The 14489-nt window shown below is 42.0% G+C and overlaps 1 protein-coding gene across 8 annotated transcripts in view; it reads right to left on the bottom strand.

The window, feature by feature from the left end:
* SFMBT1 (Scm like with four mbt domains 1) overlaps positions 1-14489 on the bottom strand; it is a 197614-nt gene that overhangs the window by 129454 nt on the left and 53671 nt on the right. For 3 of the 8 annotated variants that reach the window (XM_033926574.1, XM_033926576.1, XM_033926575.1), the window contains exon 2: positions 12905-12978. The exons of the other annotated variants lie outside the window; for them this stretch is intronic. In XM_033926574.1, the coding sequence (XP_033782465.1) occupies positions 12905-12922 (18 nt within the window). In that variant the 5' untranslated portion in view covers positions 12923-12978. The remainder of the gene's footprint in view (positions 1-12904; positions 12979-14489) is intronic. 8 annotated transcript variants of the gene reach the window in all.

Genomic DNA, 14489 nt, shown 5'->3' with positions numbered 1-14489 from the left:
AACCAGCTAATGCATTATGATTAGCACATGCTAACTGGTTAATACAGAGTTAATGTGGAAGCACACAGTACCTCCTAAATATTTAAGTGCTTCCGGATTAACTCTCTGTGGGTAACACGTGATAATGGGAACATTTGTACATCACTTGAAAAACAAAAAAAGAGAAAAGGCCCTAAAAGAGTGCCGTGTCCAGGGTGCATAACAATTAATATTAATTTTTTAATTTTTTTAATTTAAATTAGATTTTTTTAAAATAAAATGCTATTTTGAGGAAAAAATCTATTTAAAGATAGTTACATTACATTAGGGATTTCTATTCCGCCATTACCTTGCAGTTCAAGGCGGATTACAAAAGAATTAACCAAGATGTATTACAACAAGAACTTACAAAAAAAAAATTGGTCATTTTCAAAAAGAATGAGAAATGGGTAAGGTTATTTGTTTGGGGTAGTTGGCTTTAGTGATACATTATAATCCAAAAGTTATTGATTATGAAATAAAGATTAATTATGCAGCTGTATATTCATGTGTATTCTCATACGCACTTTTTTGAAATGAGAATGCCGATTGATTCCTGTTTTTACACTTTGTTTTAGGTTATTTGTGGGGCTGTTATTTTTGGAACGCATATTATGTTGGGCTTTATGTAGGGTGGGGGGTTTATGTCAATTTTACGATGTTTTTTGGTTGTTTCATGTTTTGTTGTTTGTTCATTTTAAATTGTATTTTTTTGTACAATATTATGTATGTTGCTTGTTACCCGGATAGAAATGTTGAATGTGTGAGATATAAAATTTTAAATAAATGAATATTTAAGGCCCCCTTTTATAAAGCTTCAGTAGAGTGTTTTAGCATGGGCCAGTGAAGTAAATGTTCCAATGCTCATTCAATTCCTATAAGTGCTGGAGTATTTACCTCCCCAGTCCAAGTTAAAACACTCTATCGAAGCTTGATAAAGGAGGGCCTAAATATTTTTGTAAATGAATTACATTAATCTATTCATAATGTCACGAGCAATTTTTCTATCTAATAGATATTATCATAGATGCTTGGTTTTGCATTTCTCAAAACTGTGAATTTGTTGTCTGCAGAGAAAATATGCTTCTTCTTCACAGCAAAAATATTATAAAATATCCATTGTTCTTTTGCAAATCGATGTACACAGAATCAACCCCTTACCTCTTGTTTATATCTGCACAAGGATCTAAGTGAGAGGAGGGAGGGGCAAGCAGTAAAAACGAAAGTGAAACCTTTTCAGCAGAATACTCCACAAGTCTCGGGATCTTTGTGTACATAGCCCGAGGTTTATCATATTCTCTCCTTGAATAACGGCAGCAGGCTATAATTCACCCCCAGTTTGGGAATATTTTATTGAAGTTTCTTTACCTATGGGTAAGGCATGATTTAAATCAAGTCTTTCTGACTAGTGGTTTAAATTGTGATTTAAATTAAATCCACCCTGGCCACGTCGCATCAGGACTTAATGCACACTAAAATCTTATATCAACATGTGTTAAGCCCAGTTTTCAGCCCAGTTTAGCAAAAGTTTTACATTCTAATAGGTGTTCCGTCGCAATCTCTTGTTAGGCCAGATCAGTGAAGTTGGACAAGACTTCTAAGCTGCTGCTCCTATTATATGGAATAGTCGGCCTTTACTTAGGAAGTCTAATATGAAATTGTTCTCTATTTGTAATGTGGTACAAGTTGGGCTATTTCCTAGTTAAGAAATTAATTCACTTTTTCTGCTTGTGACACTAATGGTTCTTTATTTATTGTAAGGTAGACCATTACTGTTTTTATGTCTGGGATACATGATGCAGTTATTGCAACTTGCACGGTGTGTTCACTCATTGTTGTATATAAATATATAGAAATAAATCATTGCAGTGTGTAAATCCTGTCCTGTTTATGTTCTAGCCTCACACATAAATAAATCACTGAGACACTACAAAATGAATGGAACTCATCACTGCAGGAGCTTCAGTCTCGCATTACTAGTCTGAGGACGGCTATTGCCGTAACATCCAACCTTCTAGAACTCCTAAGCAGTCTGCCAAACAGACTTGGCTACATGACCACCTGCATCTGGACTGGGTAAACTGTGCTGGAATTTAGCCAGGTGCTTGGAATCCTTATCACCACATACATCCGCAGCACAGGGGCTGTTCCACCATGCCAGCAAAGAGGAACGCTCTGTAGGAGCATTACGAGACCAAGGAGGAAGCTATTTGGAATAGGCAGAAAGATCAAAAAGGGCAATTTTTTAAATAATATGCCTGTAAGGCAGTGGTCTCAAACTCGTGGATGCCAGGTACTATTTTGAGGCTCTGGGTATGTTTATCATAATCACAAAAGTAAAATAAAACAGTTTCTTGATCATATGTCTCTTTAGCTAGAAATGACAATATTATTGTTAAGGGCTCCTTTTATGAAGCCGCGTTAGCAGCTTCAGCACACGTGACTTTTCATCCCGCGCTAGCCTAAAAACTACCGCCTGCTCAAGAGGAGGTGGTAGCGGCTAGCGCAGCCGGCGGTTTAGCGTGCGGTATTATGCGCGTTAAACCGCTACCGCGCCTTGGTAAAAGGAGCCCTAAGACTTAGCCAAAAGGAAAGAGTTTTACCTCATGCAAAATTATCATTTCTTTAAGAAGGCATTAACTCTTTTTTTCTGAGGCCCTCCCCAAGTACCTACCAATCCAAAATGTGGCCCTGCAAAGGGTTTGAGTTGGAAACCACTGCTGTAGGGCATGCAGTAGAGGCCTAGAATCCTTTATAGCACTGAATTTGACGTGGGCTGTGAGACCATATAGAAAATGCCATTAAGCAGAGTTTTGATGATTTTAAAGACTGTATTTCCCAAATATGTTCAGAACAGCTGCTCTAGTAGTTTATTTCTATGCTTTTAGTTAGTGTTTTACTTATTATCCCAGGTCTAAGGAGTTCTGTGCTTTTCTTCTTCTGACATTATATAATGTTGTGGCCTGCCAGGGATAGTACAGACATTAATGCGGTCCTCTTCATTTCAACAGGAGAGTCAGTCCAGAGAAGGGCTACTAAAAAGGCCAGAGGTCTTCATCATAAAGCATATGGGGTTATGTATACTTTGGAGGAGATATGATAGAGATATTTAAATACCCATGTGGCATAAATCCATACGAGGCGAATTTCTCAACTGGAAGGTAAACGGGGATAGATTCAAAAGGAACTTCAGAAAATACTTTCTAAAGGAAACATAAGAACATAAGAATAGCCTTACTGGGTCAGATCAGTGGTCCATCAAGCCCAGTAGCCCGTTTTCACAGTGGCAAATCCAGGTCCCTAGTACCTGGCCAAAACCCAAGGAATAGCAATATTCCATGCTACCGATCCAGGGCAAGCAGGGGCTTCCCCCATGTCTTTCTCAATAAAAGACTATCGACTTTTCCTCCAGGAACTTGTCCAAACCTTTCTTAAACCAGCTACACTATCCACTCTTACCACAACCTTTAGCAAGGGTGGTTAATGCACAAAACGGCCTCCGAGTGGAGGTAATGGATGCGAAAAATGTCCCAAGCTAAGAGAAAGGAAAGGATAGGCCATAAGATCTTTATCTTCCTTCATTTTTCTGTTTCTATATAAAAGGTTGTCCAACCCTGCTTTACAAGCACGTAGATGATTAAGCGCAGATATTTATACTAACTATAGTCCTGGCAATGCCTAAGTCCAGACGCCCTCCGCTGCCTACCTGAAAAGGTATGGTTAGGGGTAGAGAATAGGTTGACTTAGACTTCACTGGGAGTCTTGAATAAGGCGCCTACAATATAGGTGTGCTTAGGAGCCATTTATAGAACCTGGCCCTAAATGCTATTCTATAAAGAGCATGCACCTTATATAGTAAAGTGTTTAGCACGGAACCCTTGTCTAACTTTTGGGCGCTAGACTTATGCCCACTGAAACGTGGTACAAATGCTAGTGCCCAAATTAGGCAATATTCTGTAACTTCTGCATGCATCTCTTTGAAAGCTCTGACACACCAATGGCCACAGCCCCCTGTTGAGATATGCACCATGCCTTACAGAATAGCGCAAATTTAGATGCACACACAAATTTTAATGAGTGTGAACTGTTAGCACCTACTTATTGGCAAGTCAGAGCTTATGATCCAATTTGCGCACAACTTTGGGTTGCTATAAAAAGAATCCAGGGGGAACAGGCACATAAATATTAATACCTATGTTATAGATTTGCTCCCATAATACTCAAATTTTCTAGAGTTTGTTCAAGCTTAATTAGGCCATATGAGTTAGTTTTTACCTGTAGAGCAGTGTATCACAGACTGTGTGCCCCGATGAGACGCTAGTAATGAGGCATGCCGGCTGCTTATAGGACATGCCTTTCGTGGCAGTCAGCCGGCAGCGCCGACAAATCTCTCCCTCGCCGGCGTCTCTCCTCTTCTTCCTGCACCTCCCCTCCTCCAGGATTCCCCACCGAAGTGGCAGGTTCAGGGTCGCAGCCAGATGGCTTCCACGCATGAATGGACATCGACGTGATGATGTCCTAGTGTTGACGTCCGTGCACTTCCATGTACCATGTTCAGATATATTAGTGAAAGGAGGAAGATGAAAAAAGGAATTGCTAGGCTAAAAGATGCTGGGAACCAATATGTGGAAAGTGATGTGGAGAAAGCGAATGTGCTAAACAAATACCACTTCTGTTCTGTGTTCACAGAAGAAAATCCTGGAGAAGGACCGAGATTGTCTAGCAAAGTTACACGGGAAAATGGAGTAGATTCTGCGCCGTTCACGGAGGAGGGTGTTTATGAGCAACTTGAAAAACTGAAGGTGGACAAAGCGATGGGACCAGACGGGATCCATCCCAGGATACTAAGGGAGCTCAGAGAGGTTCTGGCGAGTCCTATTAAAGACTTGTTCAACAAATCTCTGGAGACGGGAGTGATTCCTGGGGATTGGAGGAGAGCGGATGTGGTCCCTATTCATAAAAGTGGTCACAGGGATGAAGCAGGAAACTACAGGCCGGTGAGCCTCACTTCAGTTGTTGGAAAAATAATGGAAGTGTTGCTGAAAGAAAGGATAGTGTATTTCCTTGAATCTAATGGGTTACAGGATCCGAGGCAACATGGCTTTACAAAAGGTAAATCGTGCCAAACGAATCTGATTGAATTTTTTGATTGGGTGACCAGAGAGTTGGATCGAGGACATATGCTAGATGTAATTTACTTGGATTTCAGCAAAGCCTTTGATACAGTTCCTCATAGGAGGCTGTTGAACAAACTTGAAGGGCTGAAGTTAGGACCCAAAGTGGTGAACTGGGTCAGAAACTGGCTGTCAGACAGACGTCAAAGGGTGGTGGTTAATGGAAGTCATTTGAAGGAAGGAAAGGTGAGTAGTGGAGTCCCTCAGGGATCAGTGCTGGGGCCTATCCTGTTCAATATGTTTGTGAGTGACATTGCTGAAGGGATAGAAGGAAAAGTGTGCCTTTTTGCAGATGATACCAAGATTTATAACAGAGTAGACACCGAAGAGGGAGTGGAAAAGATGAAAGAGGATTTGCAAAAGTTAGAGGAATGGTCTAATGTCTGGCAACTAAAATTCAATGCAAAGAAATGCAGAGTAATGCTTTTGGGGATTAATAATAGGAAGGAACCATATATGCTGGGAGGAGAGAAGCTGATATGCACGGACGGGGAGAGGGACCTTGGGGTGATAGTGTCCGAAGATCTAAAGGTGAAAAAACAGTGTGACAAGGCAGTGGCTGCTGCCAGAAGGATGCTGGGCTGTATAAAGAGAGGCGTAGTCACTAGAAAGAAGAAGGTGTTGATGCCCCTGTACAGGTCATTGGTAAGGCCCCACTTGGAATATTGTGTTCAATTTTGGAGACCGTATCTGGTGAAGGACGTAAGAAGACTTGAGGCGGTCCAGAGGAGGGTGACGAAAATGATAGGAGGCTTGCGCCAGAAGATGTATGAGGAGAGACTGGAAGCCCTGAATATGTATACCCTGGAGGAAAGGAGAGACAGGGGAGATATGATTCAGACGTTCAAATACTTGAAGGGTATTAACGCAGAACAAAATCTTTTTCAGAGAAAGGAAAATGGTAAAATCAGAGGACATAATTTGAGGTTGAGGGGTGGTAGATTCAAGAACAATGTTAGGAAATTCTACTTTACGGAGAGGGTGGTGGATGCCTGGAATGCGCTCCCGAGAGAGGTGGTGGAGAGTAAAACTGTGACTGAGTTCAAAGAAGCGTGGGATGAACACAAAGAGTCTAGAATCAAAAAATAAGATTAAATATTGAACTAAGGCCAGTACTGGGCAGACTTGAACGGTTTGTGTTTGTATATGGCCGTTTGGTGGAGGATGGGCTGGGGAGGGCTTCAATGGCTGGGAGGGTATAGATGGGCTGGAATAAGTCTTAACAGAGATTTTGGCAGTTGGAACCCAAGCACAGTACCGGGTAAAGCTTTGGATTCTTGCCCAGAAATAGCTAAGAAGAAAAAAATTTAAATTGAATCAGGCTGGGCAGACTGGATGGACCGACATTCGGGTCTTTATCTGCCATCATCTACTATGTTACTATGTTCTGGTTGGGGCACTGGGTTTAGAGTCAAGGGATTCTTGCATACTTGCTCAGGAGTGGCTTCTTTTAAGAGAAAAGTAAACATTAGAACAACTCAAAGTGCCGTGCACTGTGTGAGCCTCAAAAAATTCACTAGCTACTACTTCAGAACCTCATTTCAGTTTGCTCAGCTGGCAAGTACAAAATGCTCAATTTCTTGCAGGAGTTCCATGCAACCAATTTACCTTTGCATAAATTTAATTTCTTCTTTTGCTCTTCTACAGTGATTTGCATCTTCAAACTGTGCATTCAGCCTCTGGTGTTGTCCTTTTCCCCAGTGCGGGGCTGGAAATGGATTTGGTATTGAAGGCTTTGGATGCAGTTAAAGAGCTTTTCCCTGCCGTGATGATTGTTCCACCACTCCTGATCCGGCTGTAAGTGCCAGAGGAGTGGCAGTTGGGAGGAACAGTTGACAGCACTATAGCTTTGTAGTCCAAGTCCAGGTGTTTACAAGATATTTAAAAAACCAGAGGCTTATTACATACTTTGTGGAGACCCAGCCCGCTTAGACCAAACTATTTATCATGCAACAGGCAGCACTTCAGGCACAAGACGAGCTCCAGTCTTAAAGCTGTGGTTGATTCTGTAATATTTATAATTCAACTTTTTACAGCCTCCTTCATGTTCCTTTTACTGGTCTTACTGATGAATCAAATTGCTGACTGGGGGCATTGGCGGAGGCATTATGCAAAATCTAACTAGAGTATCCAAGTACCAAAATACTTCAAACTATTGTCATGTGAAGTGTTTTTTGGTGCTGGGATACTACCGTTAACGTTTACTAGTTTTGGCATAATTACGTCACAAGGTGAGGCCAGCCCTGTCTATTGGCAATCACTTTGGGGCCCCCCATGCTAAAGATATCTCACTCCTGCCCAAAGCAGAAGAAATCTACAGGCATTGTTTTCACAATGCAGTGTTCTCCCGCGAATTCGCAGTTCGCGGACTCACTTATTCGCGGTCTGCTCTGACCGCCTCTTCCTGTAGTATAGTCAGACTACACCAATCAGGAGCTGCGTGTCAAAGCAGCTCCTGATTGGTATAGCCCGACTTTACTACAATAAGAGGTGGTCAGAGCAGACCGCGAGGGATTTTCTTCACCCACCAGCACTCCAGCTGCCCTCTCTTGCCTTTTGAATGTGGTTTTTCGAAATTCGTGGGGGTTCCTAGAACGGAACCCCCTCAAATTTCAAGGGAGTACTTTGGTATCCTGTCCTTTGTAGGACAATGGATTGGGCCTTCTTCACAGCATCTCTAGTCTTCACAGCAGTTGCTCAATCTAAAAAGGGAGTTTCTATAACCTGTCATCTAAATTTAGGCACCAAGCGGCACAGCAAGGGTGAAAGGTGCCCAGGGCGGCGGCGGTGGTGGCGGCGGTGGCGCCCCCCCCCCCCCCCCCGCTATGCCAGCACCCTTTCTCTACCCCGTGCCTCTTTTAACTTCCCCAGCAGGAGCATAATCACCAACTTGCTGCCCATGTCGGCCTCGGCTCTCCCTCTTCCTAGGTGCGGGATCTGGAAGTGACATCGGAGGAAGAGCCAATGCTGGCACGAGCAGCAGATTAGAGTTGCTGCTCGCACTGGTGAAGAGACAGAGGTGGGGGAGGAGGGGAATGAAGTAGGAAAGAGCGGGGCGGAGGGCAGAGAGGAGGAAGGGTTCCGGCGCCCAAGGAAGACTGTCCCCCCTTATTACACCACTGGCACCAGTAGTGTGCCCGATTTATAGGACAGTAGCACTTACATGTTTGATTGGCGACAATAAATGAGCGTTGGATGCGTAAGTGCTAGCCAGGGTTCTAAATTGCTTAGTGTGCAACATGTGGACAGAGCATGAGCATCTTACTACGTGACGTATGCAACTTATAGAATACTGTCTGTTGTGAGCCTAACTTTTGACATGACGATGATATTCTATAATGGCTTATGTATGCTCTTAAACCATTACAGAATTAGCGCTTAGTGCACCTGACTGTGGCTATGATGGCTTAAGTGACTTGCCCAAGGTCATGATGAATATTGGCAGAATTTCAACCTTTGCTTCCCTGGTCCTTAGCTCCGGGCTCTAACCATTAAGCTACACCTCCACTCCTAAAAGTGAAGACTTGGCCCTGGCCATTCTCTTTTGTCCTTTTTCTGGGGAGGAAAGGACGTTTCAGTGCTGTTTGAAATAACTAGCTACTCTACCAAAGTTGTATCACTACAAAAGAGCCCGCAACCAGTGGCTACAGCTTCTGATCCACCATCGCTCTGCAATCCTTAGTAAAAGCACCATTACATTTCTATGTGTGTATTTTAGAAAGGTATACATGCCCTTTGGTGGTGGTGGCAGAGAGAGGGGAGGAAGATATGCATACTTTATAAACTGTGTGGTTCCTTCCTCAGTTTATAAAATAAAGATGAACATTTAAACAGCCCATGTTTCTAATGCACATCTCTATGTATTCAACCTATACCAATGTTTTACCTACAGACTGCATTAATTTCAAAGTGAAAAAGTACACATGCTTCAAGTTTGAAAATAATAAGTTGTCTGACCAAAACAATGTGTATACAGTATTTGAAAATATGAAACTGTATGGCCTGAAGCAATGTTTCCCGATGAAGCCTCTGCTGAATGTGGGAAAAGGCTGTGGTACAAACATACTTTTAACTGTATATGAATAAATGCTTTTCAAAAGTACCCTCTTTTTGTTTGAGTGCTAAAAGCCCTATGTAGAAAGCTGCATTTTAAACTGACCAGGGTTTATTTTTGTTTTTTAATTTACTCAGGATTAGTTTTAAAAACTGGATAAGTACCATTCGTTGTAAATCGAAGACACGGGATTTTCTTTTTCAATGGCAGCAAAACAAAAAATAATAACCGGTATAAAAATTTCACTTTAATTTTCATCTCTGGAAAAAAACAAATGATATGCAAAAGCAATGCCTTAGTGGATGGGGAAAGACAAGGCCAAATGAATCACAACTCTGCCAAAGGCAGCATCAAATCCTGTAGTGTTTTCATAAAAGGATGCAACAAAAACCAAATTGGTATTATACAAATGTCTGCAGGTGAAAGCACTCAGGTCTCCGTCCAGGAAGTATCCTGCACTCACATGCAATGTTCACAGAGCCCAAATGGAAGAGCTTTGTGACAAAGGATGAAAGTTGCTTCAATCACCACTTTAATCTCCTATGTAATGGAGCACTTGAAAGCAGCCTTCCCCTTTTGTATCCCTTGAAACAGCCTAATTTCAAGAAGGAATTTATTGTCTGCAAGTGCCACAGGAGTACCCTATAGATATCCAAACCATGGAACTTCTCAATAAAATTTGAATATCCCCTTTCCAAAAAAGCCAGGATTAGCCACTACCTAACTGACACAAAAGGGAGACACCATCTTGGATAAGAATGATGGGACCATACAAAGAGAGATATCATCTGCTGGAGGTAGAGAAATACTAGAGTTCCAGGCTGCATCAGCCTTTATATTCGTGATGTCACTGAAAGTCATCAGTTTCTCTATTTCTATCTGCAAGTAAGAGACACAACCCATTGGTCTGGACTGCTCTAACATGATGAAATGGAAAAGGTATTAAACTAAACCAGTTGATAGAAACAGAACTATCTGGGTAAATGTGCACACAGGTAAAATGGACCCGATTCTCGAAATGTGTAGGCACTCAATTGGGCCACACGTTAAAAAAAAAAATTGAGCAACGATGGATGCCTACATTGTAAGTATCTGTAGCGTGTCTATAGAGATGAATAGGGACACTTAAGCACATTCAAGGTGGGGCGTGGTTTCACCCAGAAGTGGCTTTGGGTGAGCGGCAGATTTCTTAAATGTAGGCCTGCAAAATGCTGGCCCACATTTAGGGTGTCTGTTAAGCAATGAAGACACAATTCTCCTTAAGACACCGATATGTGATGACACGGGAACAGCAGCCAACTTTTAGGCAACTGTGCTCTTGGACTTTATCAATATGGTTCCTTCACCATTCATTGACCTCTTAAAAAAACTCCCATTTTTCTATAACTTGTGACTCAAAATTAAAAATGTTATATAACTAAATTCACACAGCGATTATTCTTGGATTATACAGACTTATGTTTATTTTCATTTGCAGTTTAATTTGATACCTTGGCAACTAGGGACCCCTGATGAAGGCATGTTAACCAAAACACAGACCATGTCGGGTCCCTTGCTTTGTACCATTATCTGCAAATAATAATTGATATAATAAACATAGTCTGCATTTTGTACATTTGTCTGCAGTTTCTTTTGGTTTCTTCAGGGGTATGAAATTCTTTCACGCGCGATTCAGTCTTAAAACATGAAACGAAACAAAAATGAATGCAATCCTTTTGAATAGTTATGATAAAATTGGATTTACAATTTATACAAAAGTCCAAAATATACAGCATTTCTTCTTATGGGCATGATAGAAACCTTCAAGATCATGAAGGGCATAGAAAAAATAGACAGGGACAGATTTTTCAAATTAAGGGGATCAACAAGTACAAGGGGGCACTCAGAGAAATTGAAAGGGGAGAAGTTTAGAACAAACGCTAGGAAGTTCTTTTTCACACAGAGGGTGGTGGATACATGGAACGCGCTACCGGAGGATGTGATAAACAGGAGCACGCTACAGGGGTTCAAAGAAGCTTTGGATAGGTACTTGGAAGACAAAGGGATTGAGGGGTACAGATAAGAGTAGAGGTATATTATAGGGATGGGATTAGAGGTAAATTAATCAGGGATCACTGTTCAGGCACTAGGCCTGATGGGCCGCCGCAGGAGCGGACCGCTGGGCAGGATGGACCTCTGGTCTGACTCAGCGGGGGCAACTTCTTATGTTCTTATGTTTTATCAAACCGTGTTAGAGCTTTTTACCACGGGCTCATTCAATTCCTATGAGTGTCGGAGCTTTTTTCTTGCTGGCACACAGTAAAAAAGCTCGACTGCAGTTTGTCTTAGATTCATATTAGATTTTAAAAAACCAAAACACAACAATTTGCCATATTTCAGTTTTTAAGAATCAGAAAAAATTGTTTAAAAATTAAAGATTTCAAAATTCAAGCTGAAGATTTAATGCACAAAATGGGGGGGAAAAAAAGGAGAGGGGCTGATCCAAAAAGTTTGATAAATAAAGCATACAAGCAAGCCTGGTTTAAACATGAAAAGGAAAGCAGAGTGAAAATAATCTGCTGAGCTAATTTATTAGCCTATTATTAGAGCACAGACTGTTCATACAGTACAAATCTCCTCTCCCAAAAATATACAGTAGGGTAAACAATTAAACTGTGATGGGAACAGACCAAGAAACAAACTAAAAATATCCAAAGCATCCAAACCTAGCAATCTCTCAATTCAGTTCCTAAGGAACATCTCGTCAAGCCTAACCCTTGGCTTGTTTTTTTCAAACTAGTCTCCATTTTGTGCTTTATTATAAAATATCATTTAAATCCTTCTGCTTTTAAGAAGGTTGGTAAAGTAATTACCTATGAAGACTGTCTGGTCCACTATGCTCCTTTAGCGCTGGAAACAAAATTACCAGGTTGCATTCAGTGGGTTTTTTAAATTCCAGCTATAACAGTTTCATAAAACACAGATATTCAGGATTGCTATCCAGAAATTAATCAGCGCTGAATATCCAGGTGGAGTGGGCTACATCACAAGATAGTGGTGCTATTCAGCTGGCTAGGTGTCTGGATAGCTCTCCAGAGAGCAGGCTGAATAATATGCCACTCTGTGCCAGAGCACTGCCAGAGGGGAGGGGGGCCTAGGGCCTCCCACTTTAAGCTCAAATCCTCCCTCCCTCCACCAACATCAGCCTTCTACCTTGCTGTGGTTGACAGGAATCCCCAAATCCTTCCAACTGAAGACCATCTCCCTTCTCATCCTCTGGTCCAGCGGCCAGAACTTTACAAGCTGTGCAGTCGGCAGCAATGTCCACCGAGCTGCTGCCACCACTGCTTGTCCTCCTCTGTGCATGCTCAGTTATCAGATAGGAGGGGCTGCAGTGGGGCAGCAGCTCGGGGAACACTGCCACGGGCAGCAAAGCTTGGAGACCAGAGGTAGAGGAGGAGTCCTTCAGCTAGCAGGGCTTGGGGAACTTCACCAACTCTATGGTTGGAGAGTGGGGAGAAAATTTGGTGTCCACCCACTTTGTGTTCAAGCCCCTCCTTCCCCCCCCCCAAAAAAAAAGCCATCTAGCTATACCACTGTTCTATGCATACACTACCAGATTTATGCTGTTGTTGGCGGTCAAACATTATCCAGATATTATTAAGATTTCCAAGATTACCTCATAGATTGTATTCATGCTTATATTTGGTCATTGTTCGTATACCGTTAAGCTGTACATCATCTTGGGAGAATCTGTTCAGAAAGACAGTTAACAAATCCCAATAAATGTAAAAATAAATTTGCTCACATTAAACTTCATACTTCCAACCGCACCCCAAGTATCTGAAAGTGTCAGCCTTCTTTTCTGAGCCCTATTATCAGACCTCTTCCCCATCCCTAATTCCAGCATCATTCCTCTTCTCTCACCCCCACCATCTATCTGGTGGTGTCAGTCGACATAGAAACATAGAAGGTGAAGGCAGAAAAGGGCCACAGCCCAACAAGTCTGCCCATTCTAATGACCCACCCCCTAAATTCTTCCCTGAAGTGATCCCATATGCTTATCCCATTTTCTCTTGAAGTCCAGTGTGCTGCTGGCCTGGATTACCTGCAGTGGAAGACTATTCCAATAATCAACCACCCTTTCAGTGAAGAAGTACTTCCTGGTGTCACCATGAAATCTCCCACCCCTGAGTTTCAACGGATGTCTTCTTGTTGCCATAGGTCCCTTAAGAAAAAAGATATCCTCTTCCACCTCAATACGACCCGTGACATATTTGAATGTCTCAATCATATCCCCCCTTCTGCTAATGCCATCCCCACCTCACCCTCACCATGTTCTAGCCTCTGGTTCCAGCTTCTCTGTTATCTCTCTTCCTAACTCCAGCATCATAACTTTTTCTCCCAATCCATCATCTGCTCCTTTCCCAACCGCAGTCTTCCAGTTACCTCTAAGCCCTTTTCTCCCCTAAAATTACTAGCTAAACAATCAAATCTTAACCTAAAGAAGAGAACTCGCCTCCAGTTTTGCCTATAATGGTAATGACTTTTATAAAGTTAGGACAAATAAAGGGGAAATGTACCCCTTCCCCCAAAAAACAATGCACTTTGCATCTACATACTGTTCAACTTCAGGAAGAGAATAAGGGCTCCTTTTACTAAGGTGCACTAGTGTTTTTAGTGCACACTAGAAATTACCGCATGCTACGCTTCTAGAACTAACGCCAGCTCAATGCTGGCATTAAGGTCTAGTGTGCGCTATTCCGTGCATTAAAGCCCTAACGCTGCTTAGTAAAAGGAGCCCTAAGTGTTATTACAGTCTGTTCTCGTTAGTCATGGTAGTACTGTTCCCGAAAATTTTCACAAACTGCAAAATTGCAAATAATGAAATGTTGAGTCTATGGGAAAATAAGAGGGTACGTTCCAGAAGTACACGTCCTGCCTCAAAACCATGGAAAGTGAACAGTGGATCCTATTGGGTAAATAGGTTAGATTTCTGCATGGGACAGCAGAGCACTTGAAGTAGCTGCAATTCACTCTCCGGATACTTGGGGGGGGCCATATCTGGAAGAAAAGCCTGATCATGAGGTGAAAGTATAAAAGCAGTTTTATAAAGCGCCAGTCCACAAATATGCCAACACAGAGGCACAAAATAGGGAATTTTGATTGCAATTGATGCAACTGCAGATAGGTGAAATTTTGCACCGTGAATATGTGACAAAGTGATAGAGTGACTTGTCTAAAGGTGAACAGGCTAGTATTAG

The sequence above is a fragment of the Geotrypetes seraphini genome, chromosome 17, assembly GCF_902459505.1.
Source record: "Geotrypetes seraphini chromosome 17, aGeoSer1.1, whole genome shotgun sequence".
Classification (NCBI taxonomy): Eukaryota; Metazoa; Chordata; class Amphibia; order Gymnophiona; family Dermophiidae; genus Geotrypetes; species Geotrypetes seraphini.
This window is presented reverse-complemented; position numbering and strand designations above follow the sequence as displayed.